The 22,873-nt window shown below is 45.4% G+C and overlaps 1 protein-coding gene across 1 annotated transcript in view; it reads left to right on the top strand.

Moving 5' to 3' along the window:
• The window catches only part of LOC139655338 (myosin-10-like), a 56,906-nt gene extending 37,771 nt beyond the window's left edge, over positions 1-19,135 (top strand). The window contains exons 13-44 of the mRNA XM_071532719.1: positions 395-547; positions 1,169-1,342; positions 1,533-1,706; positions 2,939-3,053; positions 3,326-3,388; positions 4,924-5,117; positions 5,227-5,348; positions 5,453-5,522; positions 5,882-6,042; positions 6,432-6,540; positions 6,766-6,897; positions 6,992-7,198; positions 7,495-7,632; positions 7,949-8,072; positions 8,747-8,918; positions 11,333-11,545; positions 11,702-11,846; positions 12,051-12,257; positions 12,392-12,496; positions 12,676-12,828; positions 13,698-13,946; positions 14,034-14,246; positions 14,726-14,938; positions 15,175-15,336; positions 15,468-15,596; positions 15,699-15,787; positions 16,032-16,155; positions 17,201-17,290; positions 17,994-18,112; positions 18,484-18,592; positions 18,704-18,876; positions 18,985-19,135. Coding sequence (XP_071388820.1) covers positions 395-547; positions 1,169-1,342; positions 1,533-1,706; positions 2,939-3,053; positions 3,326-3,388; positions 4,924-5,117; positions 5,227-5,348; positions 5,453-5,522; positions 5,882-6,042; positions 6,432-6,540; positions 6,766-6,897; positions 6,992-7,198; positions 7,495-7,632; positions 7,949-8,072; positions 8,747-8,918; positions 11,333-11,545; positions 11,702-11,846; positions 12,051-12,257; positions 12,392-12,496; positions 12,676-12,828; positions 13,698-13,946; positions 14,034-14,246; positions 14,726-14,938; positions 15,175-15,336; positions 15,468-15,596; positions 15,699-15,787; positions 16,032-16,155; positions 17,201-17,290; positions 17,994-18,112; positions 18,484-18,592; positions 18,704-18,876; positions 18,985-19,135 — 4,752 coding nt within the window. The remainder of the gene's footprint in view (positions 1-394; positions 548-1,168; positions 1,343-1,532; positions 1,707-2,938; positions 3,054-3,325; positions 3,389-4,923; positions 5,118-5,226; positions 5,349-5,452; positions 5,523-5,881; positions 6,043-6,431; positions 6,541-6,765; positions 6,898-6,991; positions 7,199-7,494; positions 7,633-7,948; positions 8,073-8,746; positions 8,919-11,332; positions 11,546-11,701; positions 11,847-12,050; positions 12,258-12,391; positions 12,497-12,675; positions 12,829-13,697; positions 13,947-14,033; positions 14,247-14,725; positions 14,939-15,174; positions 15,337-15,467; positions 15,597-15,698; positions 15,788-16,031; positions 16,156-17,200; positions 17,291-17,993; positions 18,113-18,483; positions 18,593-18,703; positions 18,877-18,984) is intronic.
• The last annotated feature ends 3,738 nt before the right edge of the window (positions 19,136-22,873 follow it).

The raw sequence follows: 22,873 nt of genomic DNA, 5'->3' as shown, positions 1-22,873 counted from the left end.
CTGAATGTGCAGGACTGCTGCAGACTTCCGATCATAATGGCTACAGCGCTGTGGATGTGGCTGTTGTCCAACTATTCCAAATGAGGCTTACAATAACACAAGTCTGACTCGGAAACAGCATTTTGAACATTAATGCTTAGACTGTCTTGTCACCATTTATGAGTTAAGTCCATTTGTCCAGTGTCGAATGGATTTTCTAGTGAGGATCTGACATGGTGTCTGAATTACATCACTGTTCCTGTACTTCTCTTTCTTTCCCACCCTCTCTGTCTCGCATCTTTCCTTTCTTTCTCTTTCTCACCCTTTTGCCTCATCTTTTCTGTCTCTCCCTCTGTTATCTCACCATCCTTCACCGCTCTTCCTCTCCTTCTCTCCCTCCTCTGCCTCCTTCCAGGCTGACTTTGCTGTAGAGGCCCTGGCTAAAGCAACATATGAGCGTCTGTTCCGCTGGCTGGTCCACCGCATCAACAAAGCTCTGGACAGGACCAAACGGCAGGGCGCCTCCTTCATCGGCATCCTGGACATCGCTGGCTTCGAGATTTTCCAGGTATACAATTAAAATCGCCTCAATTTGCCATGTGCTGTACATTGCATGTGCAAAGAATCTGCTTAAGTCTACACATGTTATTCACATTAGAAATTGTAGAAAATGTGGTTTACAGGTTTGCCCTTTTTGTTTTAATGTTATCAATGCATTGGTCTCCAGGCCAGTTTGGCCCGGGCATTGTTGATATAAAACTGTTTTGCTAGCACCACTGAATCTACTATTCCAAAGTACAGCTGTAGGCTCCATTGCCAGAGGCCTTGGAGGAAGGCTTTGTTCCGTCAAGATTATTTGCTTTGTTTAAGCCATACTTTGGAAAAATACATCGCAGTCCTCTATGGATCAAATGGGCAAAGAAAGTAGAAATCAAATCCAATTGTAGATATATTGTTTTGTCTTATTGTTTGTAAAACCTCAAAACCTCTTAATCCATGGTTCCACTAAAGAAAATATTGGCGCCTTCAATTCTAGTTGTAGCTAAAGGCACTTTTCATCATGATAAGGTATTGTTTACTGACCATCTGTTGTGCTTCATAGATAACTCATCATCTGAGGTTTTGAGGTCTGGTCATCTATATACATTTCCAACGAAAATATTCCTTGTATTTTTCTCTCCTCCTATAGTTGAACTCATTTGAGCAGATGTGCATCAACTACACCAACGAGAAGCTGCAGCAGCTCTTCAACCACACCATGTTCATCCTGGAGCAGGAGGAGTACCAGAGGGAGGGCATCGAGTGGAGCTTCATCGACTTCGGCCTCGACCTGCAGCCCTGCATCGACCTTATCGAGAGGCCGGTCAGTGTGGATTTGTAGCTTTTGAGTTAACGCTGAGCTGCTTGAAACTATTTCAATACATACTCAGCCATTTTCACCACTTACTCCTGAACTGTTTAGTTGTTCTGCAAGCAAATGACAAAAGGTAGATTATGCCACATTTGCCATTTACTCTCCCTCATTCTTTGTCCGGTGTTGTTGTTCCTCTCAGGCAAACCCTCCAGGAGTGCTGGCTCTGCTGGATGAGGAGTGCTGGTTCCCCAAGGCCACAGACAAAACCTTTATTGACAAGCTGACCCAGGAGCAGGGCACGCACACCAAGTTCCAGAAGCCCCGCCAGCTCAAGGACAAGGCCGACTTCTGCATCATCCACTACGCCGGCAAGGTACGCTCCTTTATTCTCCACAGAAAACATACTGGGCAGGTTTTCTCTCACTGTCGAGTTTGCTTCGCTCTGAGCTGAAAGGAAAGTTATGTCTTGGCAGGTATTCATAAGAAAAGGGACTTTCCTCGGAAATTGCAATTTACTGGAAGGATAAAGTTTCCATTGCTGATGGAGACTGTTGGTCAAGCATGTTTTTCTAAGTAAGGGAGATCATAGGTCAGTTCCTCCCAAAAAAGCAGTCTCCATCGATTTAGCTCAGGGCTTTTACCGAATAGTTTTCCAGACTCATTCCCACATCAAAACGCAACTTGATAATCATTGTAGCTATTATGATGACTACAGCTGATATCATGATGCTAATGTTTCCTCATTACAGTATGCACTTACAGTTTCAGTTGCTTTAGTTTACCATTATCTTCCAAATGGCTTCCAGTACATACCATATAAATCAGGGATTGATTCATTTCCATGACAAGCCTAGTCATACTGGAATGATTGTTTTAACTCCATATTACCCCTAAACATTCTGCATATGACTCATTAGACCAGCTTCTTTATCTCTGTCTAGACTCATACTTCCCAAAAATCCCTCCTTTCATCCCTGATCCTGAAGTCAAACGGCAAAGTTAGAGAAAAGCTGCTTCCTGCTCAAATGAGACAATGACGCAAGGCTCTCTTGTGGAGAATGTCACTGAAATATTGAATCCTGGCTTGATTTATACGACCCTGTATATGAGTGGGCTTGGACAGTGTCAGTGGTGTTACGCAACAGAGCACAGTCCTTGTCTAGCAGGGAGACCTGCTGAGCAACACATCTGCTTACCATTATGTGGACCAGGTCATTAAACGCCACAATCATCCAAAAACCTGGAAGATTTAGACAGTCTGCTGAAGACAAGAATCTGTAATGTACAACCGCAGAGTCATATAGTCAAAGTATGTTGTAAACATAAAAGTATGCAAGTCAAATGGCAATCTTACATATATATACCCTGATTCAGTCTACCCAGTCTTAAATATTCTCTCTGACCAACTCATTGAAAATCTGAATTATCCAAATCCCAAAAATGTTGTGCAAAATATTTTGTCTATCCTTTCATAAGGTTTCAGAATGACTTCCAGTAGTTTCAGTAGACTTGCAGTATGTTTGCACCTGAAGATTATGTTCTTAGAAAGTCTTCAGCCCATCCATATCCTTGCATGAAACCCACTGCACCACCCCACTGTTGCAGGTGGACTACAAGGCAGATGAGTGGCTGATGAAGAACATGGACCCCCTGAATGACAATGTGGCCACGCTTCTGCACCAGTCCACTGACAAGTTTGTGGCCGAACTTTGGAAAGACGGTAAGCCACCGCCTACCTATCTCTAAAGACTTGAAATGATACTAGATACTAAGAGGAATCTGTTTTGAATAACACATCCTGTAAGACTCATATGTATGTACTTGTTTGTTTGCTTATTCGATTAACAAGCACGTCGATATGTTCTCTGACTCAAGCCTACTAACAGCTATCTGCCTTGTGGACCCAGGCCTATATATGTGTGTTATTTCCTCAAGTTAATTCAAGTTAATGTCATCCACCCTCCCTTCCCTGTCTCTCTCTCTGTGTTATAGAGATTCAGACCATTCAAAGGGCTTCATTCTATGACAATGTCACTAGTCTGGATGAGCCAGCAGGTGAATGACTGGCCCGTGCTGTAGCAGACCTGGGCCAAAATAGTAGTTGAATCTGTGTCAAATTTTTTGCAAAAGCACACACAGTGTTGGGTTTATGTTTATTTAATCGCCCTTCACTGGTCAAGGGCTTGGGAAGCTGAATAGAAACGCTCCCCAAGCAGGTCAACTACTTGAAAGCATTTGTTAATATATTTTTGCCCAGATCTGGCTGTATGTTCCATGCTTCAGCCGGTGCTGTGTCTGTCTTAGCTGCAGAGGCTCCCATTTGCTTCCAGGCTGCATGGCACCCTCAGCCAACAGCAGTAGAGACTAGTCAATAGCTATAACAGTTAACTAGAGAGTAGTGCCAATTGCTCCCTTTAGCCTAACCAGAGTGCTTTGATTTCTTTCTGTATTTTTGGGGCCTGACATGATTAAAGGGTCTTGTGATCTTGGTATGGTCAAAAGCCTTGAAGCAAGTATTCACAATCTAGTGCAGCTCTTCGGAGTCTTCCTGATTTTTTATATTTTCTTCCCTCTTCTGAGACGATATTTATCCATAAGCGAATTAAGGATTTGAAGCGCGACTGAGGAAAGATTAATAGCATTAATTTCCCGCCTTTTCCTCTCTAGACAGGATCACAGTAGCAGGGAATTGGAACCACATGTTGCGCTCGGTATTTGTTTTGGCCCGGTTCTGAGCCGAGACGTCAGCGTAGAGGGTCCAGGCGGTGGGCTTTGCATCACTCCGTTTAAATGTTGAAATTCAAGGACATTCCGGCCATCAGTGACTCATTAAACATTTGTAGCTTTAATTTATCTGTTTGGACATTGATAAGTGACGCATATTCACTGGTGGAAAAGTTATTCTGGAGAGTCTTCAGTCATAAATGATTTGTGCTGTGTGCCATTTTTTACGCTTTTTGGAATAATTCTGCTCACATGAGCCACAGTGTGTGCAGGGAATAGTAATATTGTAATAGTTTGTATCCAAGTCTGCAATTTCTTGAGTGCTTTCAACCCCATAAAATGTTGCTTTTTTTTGGTTTTTAATAGTTGATGGTCCTCTAGGCAATATGTTGATGACAGAAAAAGCTTAGTGTCAAAAACTTAGTGTAAAGAATCTTAATGTGCTTTTGTGTAGCAGCAGCCATCAAGCACCGTCTCTCATCAGCTAAAGCCAGAGAAGAGAGCATTTAAATGAATATCTAAAAAATTGAATATCTAAATGAGACAAATGAGAAGCTGTGCTTCGCTCCAGGTTAACACAATCTATAGAGCTCTATATGTACAGAACCTTAGGCCAAGCATGCATTTAGTAATAGGCGGCCACCCATCCCTCCTCCATCTGCAGGACCTACTGTAGCTGTAGACTTTGATTGCTAGACTGTAATTTATTTAGACTTTGATTGTTATTTGTGTAATGTCCTCATCCATCCACACCTGGTCATGTAGCTACATTATCCCACCATGTTGCTGCCGCTGTTTCTATAATCATTCTCAAATCCCCGTGAAGACTCCCCGCTCTAACCCATCTTCCCCATCTCCCCCACCAGTGGACCGCATAGTGGGCCTGGACCAGGTGGCAGGAATGAACGAGACGGCGTTCGGTGCCACTTACAAAACCAAAAAGGGCATGTTCCGCACAGTGGGCCAGCTCTACAAGGAGTCCCTCACCAAGCTCATGGCCACGCTCAGGAACACCAACCCTAACTTTGTCCGCTGCATCATACCCAACCACGAAAAGAGAGTAAGTGTATACTTGCCTTATTTGTTAATGGTTGGGATGTAACTTCTTTTGGATATAGTGGGCAGGTTTGATCATGTAATTGTACTGTGTGTATCTGTCTCCTCCTCAGGCTGGTAAGCTGGAGCCTCATCTGGTTCTGGACCAGCTGAGGTGTAACGGAGTCCTAGAGGGGATCCGCATCTGCAGACAGGGCTTCCCCAACCGCATCGTCTTCCAGGAGTTCAGACAGAGGTAACAAACAACCAAGAAGCTTTTTGAGGTTTATAACTCCATTTTACCCACAGAGAAGGTTGTCGCTATTTGGAGTTGACATTCATGTTCTCTGATGTTTACAGATATGAGATCCTGACACCCAACGCCATCCCCAAGGGATTCATGGATGGGAAACAAGCCTGTGAGAGAATGGTAGTGCTTTTTTGCTGTGTTTTACTGTTAAACTTGGCAACTACAGGGTTTATTCAGCTGAACTACAGAATTTGTTGACTTGATCACAGCCAGTTCACTTCAAGTCAGTTCAGAATTTAACAACAAACAGGACCTCATTTACCAATCATGGCGAGTTTTTTCTTTATTTTTTCTTTCTTAATACGTTGCCTGTTGCTAGGCTGCCATGCCAAAAGTTTTCCAGCCTTAAAATTGAAGAACCATTTCCTGAATTGATTAAAGCGATATGCGAATTGAACCCAGTCCTGGACTGGACAACAACTTTTAAGTACATTTGTAGATATGTAACCTCTTAACACCTCTTCTTGTGCCTCTTATAGATCCGAGCCCTGGAGCTGGACCCCAACCTGTTCCGCATCGGCCAGAGTAAGATCTTCTTCAGAACCGGGGTCCTTGCCCACCTGGAGGAGGAGAGAGACCTGAAGATCACTGACATTATCATCTACTTCCAGTCTGTCTGCCGTGGATACTTGGCACGCAAGTGAGTGTCAGCTCTGTTACACATACACTTTACAGTCTGTTTGTGTAGTCTATCAGCCATACTCTGTACTTTGTAGCCCCTTCCTTTCACACGCTCCACATATTCCATTATAATCAAATGTAATATCCTTTAAGACCTACATATACTATCACTAACACATACATATCCTATCACACTATCAGGATCTCTACCATATTTCACTTTTCTGTAATAAAACATTGTGGGTTTCAAATCTCTTCTCTGGAGACCCTTTTTTTTCATTTCAGATAATTTCTCCAGAATCATTTCAAAACACAGCACAACATTGGATTCTCAGGGAGACCTTGAAAAACACTGATATTCCCAGACACTGATATATTCTTTCTTATGGTTCCATTTTCTCTCCGCAGGGCCTTTGCCAAGAAGCAGCAGCAGTTGAGTGCCCTGAAGGTCCTCCAGAGGAACTGTGCTGCCTACCTAAAGCTGCGACACTGGCAGTGGTGGAGGCTCTTCACCAAGGTGAGAATATTGCCAACTACTTCTTAACTCCTTCTCTTTGGTCCCCTTGAGGTAGACTATGGAATACATGAATTTGATCTGAAAATGAAAAATTGCATGTTCCTGGAAGGACTAATGTAATGTAGAATAATGCACAGCTCATCTCTCCCCCTCAAAAGTTCATTATATCATATATATCTCCTTTTGTTTCACTGTACTCATCTGAGTTTGTTTGTTTTGTCCCAGGTGAAGCCCCTGCTGCAGGTAACCAGGCAGGAGGAGGAGATGCAAGCCAAAGACGAGGAGCTGATCAAGGTGAAGGAGAGACAGCTCAAGGTGGAGAACGAGATGGTGGAGATGGAGAGGAAACACCAACAGGTAAGCATGTCCTCCATCAAGGAGGGAGATTTTTTTTTGTGTGTGTGTGTAAAAAATGTATAGTATAAAATTAATAACTGTTGACTCTCTCCAGCTCCTGGAGGAGAAGAACATCCTAGCAGAGCAGCTCCAGGCAGAGACGGAGCTGTTTGCCGAGGCCGAGGAGATGAGAGCCCGCCTGGCCGCAAAGAAGCAGGAGCTGGAGGAGATCCTCCATGACCTGGAGTCCAGGGTGGAGGAGGAGGAGGAGAGGAACCAGAGCCTGCAGAATGAGAAGAAGAAGATGCAGTCACACATCCAGGTCTACATCTTCACCTAACTTTTACATACACAAACCTCTCTCCTGATACATTTGTGTTGACATGCTGACATTCAGGGGATCATATTTAAACTGGCAGGAGATGATATGTGAACGCAAATTTAAAGTGAAAAGGGCATTCTGTTTGGTACTTGGCTTACAGGGACATGATACACTATCAGCACTGTCCTCATCAAAATGTCAAACAAAGTGGCACACAAACAAACTTGAACTTGATTTCTGTCAAACTTCAAACTATAGGCTATGGTGCTAAATGTGTGTGTGCTACCTTTCCATAGGACCTTGAGGAGCAGCTTGATGAGGAGGAGGCTGCTAGACAGAAGCTGCAGCTGGAGAAAGTGACGGCCGAGGCAAAGATCAAGAAGATGGAGGAGGACATTCTGCTGCTGGAGGACCAAAACTCTAAGTTCCTCAAGGTGAGAGGATTATGGGAAGAAATGATGGGTTCACCAAGAACCAGAAAATAGAACAAGTCAAGGATTATAGGTAGTTCAAACAGTAAGAGCTAGGAACCAGTCCTAGAACTTGAGAGCATAGTGGACAAGGTCTATTTTGTTTGACATTTTGTATCCTCTTGCCATAATCTTACCGACAAGCAGAGTCACCAGCACACACTTCCGCTCTTCTTTCTATGGTCTCTGAGCGTAGATAGGTGCTCCATAGCCATACACCTTCTATTTTCAAAGCCTCCAACCTAATCCCCACTTTGACTTTCCCCCCCCCCCCCAACAGGAGAAGAAGCTGTTAGAGGACAGGATCGGCGAGATGACCTCCCAGCTGACGGAGGAGGAGGAGAAAGCCAAGAACCTGGGCAAGGTCAAGAACAAGCAGGAGATGATGATGGTCGACCTGGAGGGTAAGGGACTCCAGGATCCAGTGCTTTGGTTTTACAGAATTTCACTAGGACAGACACAAAATAGTGTGAAATTGACAGAGGGGCACTGTCAGTTCAGCTGAAAGTACGAAGAGGCCAGGCAACGTTGGGCTATGAACTCATTTTTGTGTTGCTAAAACCATTCAGCCATTGAATGGTGGCACAGAGGCTTTGTTCAAATTGTCTGAGACCCTTAATGAAGCATCTTCTCAGCAGGTTTCATTTTAGACCATTTGAAAGTAGCCTGAAAGAGAGCACAAAAACACAAAGGTCAGATATAGGGCATCCAGTTTGACTGTTAATTAGCCTTGATAAATTTGATTGATTGTGTAAATTCAGTGTGTGCAGCTCTGCAACGAGTTGATGACCCGCAACGCAACCAATCTGATTACTGCTAGTTGTGTCAGGCTGTTGACAATTAGTTTGTTTGTGGTTTGTCATTTTGTTTCACCTCTCTGTGCCCCATGTGTCACTTTGTGTGACCCTCTGTGCCATGTCAGGCCACATTCTTTCTCAATTCACTTGTCCCATTTACCTGGTGATGAAGTTTACTTTAGCCAAAAATGTCTTCTTTTTAGTACTTGTTCACCATGTTGACAAATTGTTTTCCAGTTTGTTTGTTTTTTACTTACATATGTGGTTGTGCCTTCCTTCAGAGCGTCTGAAGAAGGAGGAGAAGACCCGCCAGGAGCTGGAGAAGGCCAAACGCAAGCTGGATGCAGAGACGACAGACCTGCAGGACCAGATCGCTGAGCTGCAGGCTCAGATAGAGGAGCTGAAGATCCAACTGGCCAAGAAGGAAGAGGAGCTGCAGGCTGCTCTGGCCAGGTCGGTCACACGCATAACAACTAATAGGACATACACAAGTGCCTTTGACATATACTGCAAGGGATAAAACCCTTAAATAACCATCTCAAATCCAAACATGAGTCCTTTAGCAATGGTAGTGTACCGTAATGACAGATGCACTGGGTATTCTCTCAGTGGGCCTCATTCACAAAATGTGCGTATGATCTGATTTCATCTGATTTAATTTCAAATGAAAGTAACCAGGGTCTCACAGCTAACTAGTTAAGATGGCATTCATCATCAGATACACCTGGGATACGCACAAATCTGCATGTTTCTTTAGAGCAGAAGTAAAAAAAAGTTGTATGAATGAGGCCCAATGAGCCTCAATCATATTGGTCTAAACCTTAGCTTTCCAATCTCAGTATACGAAGTGAAGCCAAGGAAAACTAACGTGCATGAATCCTGACTGCACAGATATGACCACTCCCCTTTAAACTCACATGACTACAGTCTAAATTCAGACCAGAAGTGGTATGGTACCTTCCTTTATCCCCTTCACCCTAACATATCATGACCAGAAGTAGTGCTGCAGTGTGGCTCAGTTGGTTAGAGGAGCCTTTAGTATTCAGTGCACAGTTGCACACACACATTCTCTCACTAGTACAGCATATCGCATTTCCATGACAACAGCGCACCGTTGTGTACAGCACAGCCAATAGGAAGCCCCAAAATGCACATCACAACAAAGCAAAACACAAATATACACTGAGCGAGTCAGCTTTGAACTCCTGGACTAAAAGCAGCAGACATCCTGTCCAGCAGCTGCTCAGTGTTCTTTCAGTCAGTTGCACTGCTTCACCACACACACACTTTTTTCTCTACCTTTCTCTCCTCTCTGTCCCTCTTTATTGTGCTCAGCACTAGCTGCAGTAGTTGCCTGCCTCGGCTGGCAGAGAGCTTTCATCTTGGACCCCGCCGTGTCTGATTTCAGGCAAATTGGCGGTGATTGATGTTCTCAAGGCTGATGTCCGAGGCTTTGCAGTCGTTTTTCCATGGGAAGGAATAAGGAGCTGGGCTGCCACGATGAATCGTTTCACAGTCCAGGAGGAGCTGTTAAACTGCTTTTTCTTGACACGAATTTGTGGTTTTTGTGTCTTGAGGAACGTGCGGATTAAGAAAAAACATTGACAGTTATGGCTGGAAAAGGCCCGTCTCTTCCCAAAGTGTCAACCCAGCATCCAAGTATTGTCTTATTTTAGCTCCCTCTTAATCCATCCTAATTCAACCTGATTTGCCACACGGCGGAAAAAATTCCTGAGCAACACGTTTGGTGTCATATTTAATTATTTCCCCATTTAGCTGACATAAGACTGCATACGAATGAGGTGCAGCAGCTGTGGAGGTCGCTGCGCTGAAGGTCAGCTCTTGATTTTGATGTGGCGGACTCTGCAGCTGCCTCCTGAGACCGGGCCAATTGTCCAGACTACGCGGGTCGATGGGAAACGTCCGTCCGACTAATTTCACGCACCGAAATCATCAGTTTAGTCACAGCCCCAGATAATTAAGCTTTCATTACACTCGAGGCACCTAATTTGGAATTCAGTGGCCATTCTGAGGATTATATTACCTTTGTTTGGATAATGGGGTATTTGAGTTTGATATGAGTCATTAGAGCCTATTATCAGGGCTACGACTTTGTTAATATGTTTATCTATTATATAATTGAATCATTATGACATTCAATGTGTTTGATTTCTAAGTAAGTGCGGAATGTTTTATGTTGCTGCCAGCAGGAGTCCTGTCGGGCCTCGCTTCCAGCAACAGCAAATATGCAGTCTCATTATATTGTACTTTGTTCTCCTGACTGAGAAAGAGAAAGAACACAGACACACACTCTGGTGATACACATTGGTTCACCTCATCATCCACTGAAGCAATGTAGGGTTTACCACACTGCCACCCTGTGTGCACTGTCGGCAGTTCCAACTTAAACATTGTGTATGCAGTCAGTTTGAGTTTATACATTGAATTATATATATAAACTCAAAATGACATTGATGATATGCCTTTCATTTAATCAGTTTGCCATCTTGCTTTGTTATATACAGTATAAGCTTTGGGCGGACAATAAAAGCCTGTCTGGAATCATTACATCCAGTATATTGACACTGAAGAGGAGTAGTACAGTATGATCTTGTGCTTGAATCAGTTTGAGGATGGAATAGTCTTCACACAGTCCTATTCTAAAATTCCCATAACACTATAAAATATTTTGGGGTTATTTAAGAGAAAGGTCTTAGGGAATGAATCTATAGGAATCCTTCCTCCTTCAGATTGGGGGTGGCGTTTTCAATGTGGGCATTGTGAAGCCCTTTGAGACTGCAACAGTGATTAAAGGCTGTGGCTTCATTGACTTGAATGCATGTATATGTGTGTGTGTCCATTACCAGGAGTGACGAGGAGGCGGCCCAGAAGAACAACGCCCTGAAGCAGGTGCGGGAGCTGCAGGCCCAGCTGGCTGAGCTCCAGGAGGACCTGGAGTCGGAGAAGATGTCCCGAAGCAAAGCTGAGAAGCTCAAGAGGGACCTGAGTGAGGAGCTGGAGGCTCTGAAGACGGAGCTGGAGGACACGCTGGACACCACCGCCGCCCAGCAGGAGCTCAGGTGCTGCTTTAATGTCTTTTGTTGACAGGTTGTGATTTTGTCAACAGGTTAATAAAAAGATACAGAAACCCCTATGTATCGTGTTATGATACTGTTATATCTCGGTAGGCGTCTCCCCTCCTAACCCCCCCACCCCCTTGTGTCTCCCAACTCCAGGACCAAGCGTGAGCAGGAGGTGGCGGAGCTGAAGAAGGCCATAGACGAGGAGACCAAGAACCACGAGGCCCAGATCCAGGACATGAGACAGAGGCACGCCACCGCCCTGGAAGAGCTGTCTGAGCAGCTGGACCAGGCCAAGAGGGTGGGTCAATAACATCTGTCATACCTGGTTATCATGCCTGTAAGACTTTTAAACCTGTAGGCAGACAGCATCATTATGTAGGTGGCTTCTGTGTGCTCATAAATATCTTTTAAATTCCCTAAATTAAGTATTAACAACTTTAAAAAAAAAAAAACCCAAAAAGAAACACCCATTTTTAACACCCAGTTTGTTGTTTCCCTGCAGTTCAAGGCCAACCTGGAGAAGAACAAGCAGAGTCTGGAGAGCGACAACAAGGAGATGGCCTGCGAGGTGAAGGGTCTCCAGCAGGCGAAGACCGAGTCGGAGCACAAGAGGAAGAAACTGGAGTCCCAGCTGCAGGAGTTCATGGCCAGGGCCACCGAGGGGGAACGGGCCAAGGGAGAGCTGGCCGAGCGCTCGCACAAACTCCAGGTACACAGTCTCTCAGCAGTCAAACCGGACCAGCCCAGTTCTGTTCTGTAAGGGAATTTACATGGCACGGTTTGGCTTGGCTTGGTTTGGGGTGGTTGGATCATAACTCTGTTTGTCTTGCTGTCTCTTGATAGACGGAGCTGGACAATGTGTCTGCCTTGCTGGAGGAGGCGGAGAAGAAGGGCATCAAGCTGGCCAAGGATGCTGGCAGCCTGGAAAGCCAGCTGCAGGACACACAAGTACGATACATGGCATAAACAGCACCCTAGTCTTGACACCATGAAAAAATATGTTTTCTCTTGCTCTCTGATCACAAAACTCCCATTCATTACAATTTAAATTTGATGTTTTGCATTTTACCACGTCTCCCTGCCTTTTCTCGGTTTGATCACGTTTCCGTTTGTGGTCACGTGCGCAGGAGTTGCTCCAGGAGGAGACGCGTCAGAAGCTGAACCTGAGCAGCCGCATCCGCCAGCTGGAGGAGGAGAAGAACACCTTGCTGGAGCAGCAGGAGGAGGACGAGGAGGCGCGGCGCAACCTGGAGAAGCAGCTGCAGACGCTGCAAGCTCAGGTAAGAGGTGGACGAACACAGGAATTCATACTTAATCGCATACATTAATTACGGTAAACACGCACTCACAGGTCAGTGGCATATATATGGATACGCAGATGCAGTCATAGACACATAGATGTACTCTTCAGCGGGTCTGACACACACACACACACACACACGAGACAGGCACACGTTGCACTCACCACTGATGTTTGACTGAGCGCCAAGCGTATGGCCAAGCAGGATTTCCAGCTGTTAACACCTGTCATTAATGTGCATAGCAGCATGCAGATCGCTGTAAAGCAGCAAGGCCTTTCAGTCACTTAAAGACCCCATGAAGCGGAAACCTGAGCCGCGTTCAAGACGTGTGGTTCTGATTAACAAGGAAATATGGGCAGGAGTTATACAAGCTGAACAGTGGGAGCGCATGTTATTAGCCGTATGGCAGCGACTGATTATAGAGAACTAAAGGAAGTGCTAATCTGTAGCATGCTGAATCTGGCACAGGTTCACATTTACAGGAAGCCAGGACATTTTCATAGGCATAATTTTTATCATGGATTTGTTTCATATCCTGAACTTTGATTGATGACTTACTTCACCTGACAATGAGGATAGCAATAGCAAGATATTATGGAATATTGAAACGCATCAAGTTATACCAACCTATCTTTCATACCTAATAATGTAGATAATATCTCAATCTTGCTATCACATATCTCTGTTTTTCTCATTTCTTTATTAAATGAATTTCCACATTTCAATTCCTTCCTTGTATCTCTACTAATTTTAATGACTTCATCTATCTTCCCTCTCTTCCTCATGGCTTCAAAATGTTGTAAATATATAACAGATACCTATTCAATCAATAAATCTCCCTCCTGTAGCTGTTTGAGACGAAGAAGAAGCTGGACGAGGACGTGGGGACGATGGAGGGCCTGGAGGAGGTGAAGAGAAAACTCCAGAAGGACATGGAGCTGACCAGCCAGCGTCTGGAGGAGAAGGCCATGGCCATGGACAAGATGGAGAAGACCAAGAACCGGCTGCAGCAGGAGCTGGACGACCTCATGGTGGACCTGGATCACCAGAGGCAGATCGTGTCCAACCTGGAGAAGAAGCAGAAGAAGTTTGACCAGGTACAGAATCCAGTTGATTTGTGTTACTGGATTAAAGAAACCCAGACCCGCTCTAAGCTGCTTACACACCTCTAACCCTCTCACTAGATGCTGGCCGAGGAGAAGACCGTCTCGGCCCGCTACGCCGAGGAGCGCGACCGTGCCGAGGCCGAGGCCAGGGAGAAGGAGACCAAGGCTCTGTCTATGGCCCGAGCGCTGGAGGAGGCCCTGGAGGCCAAGGAGGAGCTGGAGAGGTTCAACAAGCAGCTCCGCACCGAGATGGAGGACCTGATGAGCTCCAAGGACGACGTGGGCAAGAACGTGAGCTGCTTTTTGATCTTTTACCTCACACTGCTGATAAATGGTTTGTCCTGACATGATAGAGAAGTGGGCGAAAAACTCTGTCTCTTTTTACACCTGGCACCTCTCATCAGATTTGTATCTAGATGTGATTTAGTTGGATTGCATTTGCACCTGAAATTAAAATTGGATGATTGTATCTCATCCAATATGCATTTACGCCTGGATTTGATACATTTTAGCTGTATCAGAATACAGTCTGATCACCAAGGATGGATTTTAACACCAGGTATGAAGGGCGTTGATGCTGAATCGCAAGAGTAATTCCTAAAAACTTTGGGTTCACACATTCCTTTTTCAAAACTCACCGAGGAAGGCAGTCTAAAGATCCTTCTTTTGGAGAAGTGAATGCAAATACCTTTATTCTTCACTGAACGCAGGCTTTGTCCAACATGTTTTGCTGACATGGTGTGGTCTGGACTGGTTTCTCCTGCGTACAGGTCCATGAGCTGGAGAAGTCGAAGCGAACCCTGGAGCAGCAGGTGGAGGAGATGAGGACTCAGCTGGAGGAGCTGGAGGACGAGCTGCAGGCCACGGAGGACGCCAAGCTGCGTCTGGAGGTCAACATGCAGGCCATGAAGGCCCAGTTTGACCGGGACCTGCAGGCCAGAGACGAGCAGGGAGAGGAGAAGAAGAGGGCGCTGGTCAAACAGGTAGGGGGATAATGGAGTATTTGTACCTGAGGTGTACTGTATTTCAAAACCATGGATCTCAATCACCTGTCCAGCTTCTCTACTGCTATGCATTATGTCTTTCATCTGGTTATTGGAAGTCTTAATGGTGGAATACACTATAAACTCACACTTTAATTAAAGATGTACAAGCAACTGCACTTTGATGTTGATGTCGTCCTTCCTGAGCTGATGTGCTGTGTCGTTTGCTCCACCAGGTGCGAGAGATGGAGGCGGAGCTGGAGGATGAGAGGAAGCAGAGGGCGCTGGCTGTGGCCGCTAAGAAGAAGCTGGAGATGGACCTGAACGAGCTGGAGGGACAGATCGAAGCAGCCAACAAGGCCCGGGACGAGGCCATCAAACAGCTCAGGAAACTACAGGTGCACGGACACCACACGCCCGTTTCCTGCTTAGTAGACAAACCTCATGTACCTGCGATGTGGAGGACATCTAGCCTGTGTAGCATCTTTTTTGATGTCACTTGGTCTAAATGGTGTCTCTGTCCATGCAGGCCCAGATGAAGGACTATCAGAGGGAGCTGGAGGAGGCCAGGGCCTCCAGGGATGAGATCTTCGCCCAGTCCAAGGAGAACGAGAAGAAACTCAAGGGCCTAGAGGCTGAAATCCTACAGCTTCAGGAGGTACATGTCCTGTTTACTTACTGAAAGTTGCTTTGAACGAGGAGTCAGCAAATTGTCTCATTGACTCATACTGACTAAACAGCGTGTGTTTTGTTTGTTTAGGACCATGCGGCCTCAGAACGGGCCCGCCGACATGCTGAACAGGAGAGGGATGAGCTGGCTGACGAGATCTCCAACAGTGCCTCTGGAAAGTCAGTGGCCCCTTGTGTTTTGGGCAACATTAACCGTTATTTTCCTTCATGACTTAACCATATTTTGTATGTGTGATCAGGTGGAATATTTGTTCATGTTAATAGTTGACCAGACATGTCCTCTACTGTTTATCTATTTTCACCATCTTGTGGAGTACACAAGGTTTAAGTTTTAAGGTTTAGTGTAAATCAGTGGATTGGAGTTACTGTAGGATGAGAAGCTTAATAGAAGTGTGTGTGCCAGGTCGTCACTGCTGGATGAGAAGAGGAGGCTGGAGGCTCGTATCGCCCAGCTGGAGGAGGAGCTGGAGGAGGAGCAGGGCAACATGGAGCTGCTCAATGACCGCTTCAGAAAGACCACTATGCAGGTACACACACACACACACACACACACACATAAGAAAATAATTAGATGGAATAGATAATAATTACACAGCACTTTTCCACACAGTTACAAAGTGATAGATAAAACAGGTAGAATCCACAGTGAAAGCAATCCAGGTCTTTTAAAGGCCCGATCGCCTCTGGTTTTCAATCTACAGTTGGGAACAGCTAATAGGGAACTGGAAAGACACACAAGGACGCACAAGACCACCATGAACACACTATGTACACACACACTCTCTTAGACAAACACAAAGCATACATAAACACAGTGGAACTGTTAGTCCGAAGCAAAACACCACTGTGCAAGTATGCACACACACATACTCGCAGCGCAGTCAATTAACAAAAGGCCAGTAGTGGTATGTGCACACATACACACAGAAAAGCACACAGTCACATACAGTACATTACACATGTCATTCACAGGAATGTCTGGCCCCTCCCTGCCTCAAACAACAAATTGTGTGCTTGCTATCTGCTGCCATGATGGCATAACAACACTGCTCTTATCAAACTGACAGAGTACATTTTACATTTTTGGCTGACGCTCTAATCCAGAGCGACTTAAAATGGGCGCAGCAACACAATAAGCTTAAATTCCCAGATCACCAACCTAGCAAGCATCAATAGTAAGGAGTGAACACATCAAAGCTGCAGCCTCCTGACGATGGATGCAACAAACACTCAATGTAAAATGCATCATACTTTATATTTGGGCTAGTAAACAAATAGAAAAGCTTCTGTTCTTCAGCTGTCAACACAACACAGCACTGCACTAATCCCAGTGCTATATAAAGAAACTGCACATCATACTGTAGACATTATGCATTATGCATGTCGACAACAATGTTCTACTTACTACTGTTCTTCCATCCATCTTTTTCCTTGCTTGTCGTCCTTTCATCCTCCATCTCTTGCAACTCTTTCTTCCCCATCATCTCTCACATCGCCCACCTTTCCTCTCCCATCACTCCACACCATCCTCTTCTTCTACATCACCTCCCTCTCTCTCTCTCTCTCTCCCAGGTCGACACCCTGAACACCGAGCTGGCCGGGGAGCGCAGTGCCGCCCAGAAGAGTGAGAACGCACGGCAACAGATGGAACGGCAGAACAAGGTCTCGTATAGTTTGTTAAAGACATTACATACACAGCGGGTGGGGAAAATAACAGACAGACCTAACAATACATAAATATCAAGGAAGGCGTTTGACTTTTGAAATCACTCTCGATTTTGCATTGTGTACACATGGCTGCATCATTGTCTTTATGGGAGTATGGGAGCATCATGAGGGAACAGTGTTTATTGTCAATTAAGTGTTGATTTTTTTTTAGGCTGTAGTTTTGTGGTGTTTAGCAGACCACTGATCCTCTTTGCCAATACAGTTTATCCATGTTTGGTAAATTTTGCCCTGATTTTGGGACCGTTCCACTGATCACATTTAATATTTTTTCAGTTTTTGTGATCAATGCACCTGCAATTCAGGCACCAACTGTTTAGCCTCTTAACTATAAATGTAGGGATTGTCAGATCTCTTTTAGAGCTGATGAATACTACTAATTGGTTTTCAACTTAATATGACTATGTGGTGTTTCTGTTATTTTGTCCACCCCGTGTGCATACATACATGCATACATTAACCAAAATTTCATCAGCTCCATACACAATACCTGTATTCTTTTTCCTCCTCTCTGGTTTGTTGTTTTCATCTCTCGTGTAAGCACCTTGACCTGCAGGGATCATATGAAATGGACAATATACTTTTTTTTGTCCTATTTAATACTCCTAATAATTCTAACAATTATGTGTTATGATTGCAGGAGCTGAAGGCCAAGCTGGGGGAGCTGGAAGGTGCTGTCAAGTCCAAGTTCAAGGCCTCTATCTCCGCCCTGGAGGCAAAGATACTGCAGCTGGAGGAGCAGCTGGAGCAGGAGGCTAAGTAAGTGTCCAAGCTCCCCTCCCAACTCCCTTGTTGTCACTTTATGTGTCACAGCAGCCATTTTGCGTCCCTCTTAGTAAATATTCTGTTTAATTCAGCTGGATGTGAAACGACATAAGTGATGACAAATCGTTGTACAAGCATCCTGTTCAAGGTCAAGGAGTACAGCACAAACTGAGCTAAAGCTTTCAGCTTCTCACAATGGCAGATGGTGGAATGAGCGAAAGGCTATGGAAAAATCCCTACCAATTTATTACTGTCTGTACCTTTTTAAGTAGAACACATTCAGTGCATAAACTCTCATCTTAAATCAAATCCAGGTGTTAACGAGCTCGTCTTCCTTTTTTTTTTCCTCTCCGTTTAACCTCCAGGGAGAGAGCAGCAGCCAACAAGATCGTCCGCCGTACCGAGAAGAAACTGAAGGAGGTGGTGATGCAGGTGGAGGACGAGCGTCGCCACGCCGACCAGTACAAGGAGCAGGTGAGCAGACTATCAGTCGGGGAACGGTTAGGAGCACGCCCTCCGGTTTAGACACACCCGCCGCTCTGTTTCCCCCCCCCCGATTCACTCCGTCATCCCTCCTCCCCTCAGATGGAGAAGGCCAACTCTCGCATGAAGCAGCTGAAGCGTCAGCTGGAGGAGGCGGAGGAGGAGGCCACCAGGGCCAACGCCTCGCGCCGGAAGCTGCAGAGGGAGCTGGACGACGCCACCGAGGCCAGCGAGGGCCTCACCCGGGAGGTCAACTCCCTCAAGAACCGACTCAGGTACGGAGTCTACGAAGCCGACTGGTATTTGCCAAAAAAGTTGTAGCTGCCCCGGTTAGCGCAGCAGAGGTTTTAACACGTTCTGTCTGTGTGTGTGACCTTGTCCAGGCGCGGGGGTCCCGTCAGCAGCTTCTCCTCCTCCAGCCGCTCGGGCCGCCGCAACCTCAACCTGGACGGCGCCTCCGTGGACCTGTCGGACGACGACGCCGACAGCCGAGCGAGCGACCTCAACGAGACGCAAGCCTCCAACGCGGAGTGACCCGCGAGCGAACCCTCTCCCCACCCCCCCCGCCTCGCTCCGCTCCTCCGCCTCACCGCCATCGACTACCTTACCCTGCTCTTCCCTCATCTCATCCATCATCCATCTACGGCCAGGACCCTCTCTGTTCCGTTCGAAACCACCCAGAAGACGGCCGGAGCGGAGGAGGCGTCTCTGGTAAAGCCGGGCCGAGCGAGACTTTCAGCCTCTGCCCTTTCTGTCCTATAGTTCACACTGCAGGGAAAACCACCACCCAACCCCCCGAAACACAGTCTCCGCTCCTGGAGACGTACCGGGGCGAACGGACAACTCTGCCATACTCGGTTCTACTCTTCTCTGGCAAGCTGCTAGTCCTCTGGCCATGTGTCTTCTCCTCATCGTCATATTGTAATCCCCTCCCCTCCCCTCCCCTCCCCTCCCCTCCCCTCCTCTCCCAATAGGCTTGGAATTACGTGCTCAGCTTGAGAAAGTATGCTTAGGTACAAAGTGCTTTTTATACATATGAAACTGTGCGTGCGTGTGAGTGTGTAACGCAGGCGGAGGTTGCGAGGTGTGTGTGTGTGTGTGTGTGTGTGTGTGTGTGTGTGTGTGTGCACAAGTATGTAACATATGTGAACGCACCCCCAAACCCCCCCCCCCCTACTGGAAACGCAGGATTACAAGGAAACGTCGTTCACTCGGTAGTCGTTATCGTCGTTACCGCTCACGAAAACCCCAAGTTGTGCAAAAGCCATCGTTACCCCCCCTTCCCTCCTCTCCCTCCCTCCTTCCTTTCAGCTTTCAACAGGACTGACAGCCAAACAGACACTCGTCCTTTTCAAACGGGGGGGGAAGAAGAAGAAAGAAAAAAAAAACACAACCAACGGACTGCCACACGGGCCGCTTTTGTTGCATGAGTCTCTCTTTCCGACGCACAGACTGTTGTTCAGCTTCCGCACTACAACACTACAGGAGCGACTAACATGTCCGGACACGCAACAGGAAAAACAAGAAAATGGACTGGGGGGAAAAAAAATTGATTACTGTGAAAAAAAAAAAAAGCTTCTTTTTTCTCTGTTGCTTCATCTCATATTTGAGAAGAACGGCTAGCTGGGTTAATTTAGGAATCTCGTAGGTTGCGACGTTAACCCCCCTCCCCCCCGTTTTGTACTTTTGACTATTCGGAACACTATTGGTTTTAATGTGGTCCTGTGATGTGGACTGGCGAGAGGCATAGATAGTAGGAGAGTTGCTGGAAAATGCACAGAACTGCACACGGGAGACGGTGTCGCCCTTTTAAACTGGAACCCAACAGAACGAGCCCTTGCTTTTTAATGTGACACTAAATGGTTGCAGCTTAGGTAAAACATGTAGTTCGACTAGATACGGAGACGACTTGAAAATACTGGAAAATCGAGTCACCCTCTCACTACATTTACGTGTTTGTGCCATGATTTTGGGAGTTGAACCCCACCGACCCTGTCAAGCACTTAGTATTCCTAGGCGGCGGTCAGAATGCAAGCTTTTTTTTCCTTCCCTTGCAATATTCCCTCATTCCTTGTTAGGATTTTTTTGTTTAAAGCGAGGTGAAGGAAAAGGAGAGATAACTGGAACGCACTGCCTGATACGCTGCAGACAGCCTTGTATCTACCAAGCCACTACAGTTCTGTGTCAATGTGAATACTATACATGCCAGGTCGCCCATATCCATCTATCAAACTCTACCTTTTTTTTATTTTTTTGGCCTTTTCCTTTATTCCGGATCGGAGGATTAAGATGGTTCGTCTATGGGAAAACTCCTTCGCCCCCTTCCTCCAGTGTTAACACTTAACGGTATGTTTCTTTAAAAGTGCCTTAGACACTAAATAAGAGCATAAGCGGGGATACAAGGATTTCACCTGTGGTAAAAACACACATCTGTCATGTATTACAGATGTGTAACCCCCCCCCTAACAAGACCAAACAGGTAAACAATGAAAAACACTACTTATTACTTTTTTTTTTTCCTCCTTTTTTGTATTCTTGCTGTGCTTCTTCATATCATATCCAGTGCGTACCTCTCCTGGTCATAATAACCTCCTAGCTAGAGTGTTTGGGTCAAAAAATCAGTATTATTATTATGATTAACTACATGAGAAGCGGAGTCCTATGCTCTCTGCTCCTGAGCAGCGGCGTTTATCAAAAGTATATTGGCACTAAGATGATCTTTACCCAATTATTATAGTACCAACATGCTTCTGGGAAACAGCCCTGTGTGGGATTTCACTTGGTTGAAAGCTTTAACATCCACAAAGTAGTTAACTCATTTGTTTTTTTAATTATCCAACTGGCTGTTGACAACCAGGCATTCAACTGCAAATACTCCCCCACCATATTATTTCTTGTATACCTGTATTTCTAGACGGTGATTTTTTTTGTTTTTGTTTGTTTGGTTTCTTTTTTTTTTGTAAAAGGAAAATAAAGCATATTCATTGTAGCTGTGATGCTGTTTTTGTGTGTTTGGGAGGCGGGACTTTACCGGTGTTCAGTGCCATGGATTGGTCCGTTGTAGTCTCTTAGACGTGTCTTGGCAGTGTTTTACAATGGGGGAGACAGAAGTTAGCGTTAACATGCTTTAAGGAAAACTAGTCTAAAAAGCGCACCATAAAATAAGTAATAACAAGCAGAGTCATACTGAAAACCACCTGTTTTTTTGTTTAATTTCATAATCGACACACAAAAATAATCTACAAAAGACCAAATTAAGTAACCAGTTACCATGAAATGTCATTTTCACCCCCCGCCCCGCCCTTCCCCTCCCCAAAGAAAGCACAATTTAAGATGTCACCCACTGCTCCAGTCACATGACTTCACAATGACATCCTGACAGACCAGACGTTTACACTCACGGGAGGGGGGTACATTTTGGAGAAATGACAGAATAACCACACACCCACACACACACTGACCAGCAGCACCCCATCTAAGTTAGCTACAGAACAATCTTTGGCGCCGTTCTTGGTGCCGCTAGCCAGCCAAGCACACACACACACACACACACATACACACATACACACAGAAGAGGGGCGGGGAGATAAGAGGACAGTGAAGAGACTCAGGAAGAACAGTTTTCGTTAACGGAGGTATTCGGCAGAGGGAAGGTATATTTCTAAGATCGATAAAAAAAGGAGTCCTGTGTGACGTCACATCCACAAACATTCACAACTCCCAGAAGAATGCACTGACAGTTGAGTAGAGGTTGAAAGCCAAGCAACGACTTGCACTTTTGCATTGAGCGTTTTACAGTCCTGCATAGTTTTTTTTTTTTTCAAACTTTTTTTTTTCCCATACAAACTAAGGCGTTGTGTTATATTGAGTTTTGAGTCGGTTTTTCCATAAGCAGAGAAAGTAAATACAAATCTTTTAACTTACGGAAAAAAAACAAAAAAAACAACAAAAAAAATAAATTCAAGTAGGCTACAGTCTCACGTTTCTCCCCTCTCTCACAAACCCCCGCTCCTCCCGCCTGAAGAGGAGTCTGAGCTTTTTTTTTTTTGCTTTTTTTTTCTATTTCAAGTCTTTTTTCCAGAAAAGGTCCAGTGTGATAAACAGCACCAAAGACACACTGAAGCAAGAGAGGGGGGAACATGCTCGCACGCACTCACACTGAGAAGGGGATCCGCTCTCTCACCCGTTCAGACTAACCTGGAAAGAAAATACAGTATATTGTGTTTTATGTACATACACACATTCAAAAATCAACCTCACCTGCTTTCTCAC

The sequence above is a fragment of the Centroberyx affinis genome, unplaced genomic scaffold (assembly GCF_046629955.1).
Source record: "Centroberyx affinis isolate AG114_WGS23_722 - 3 ecotype Tasmania unplaced genomic scaffold, CSIRO-AGI_Caff_v1 ptg002237l_1, whole genome shotgun sequence".
In the NCBI taxonomy this organism is placed as follows: domain Eukaryota; kingdom Metazoa; phylum Chordata; class Actinopteri; order Beryciformes; family Berycidae; genus Centroberyx; species Centroberyx affinis.
This window is presented reverse-complemented; position numbering and strand designations above follow the sequence as displayed.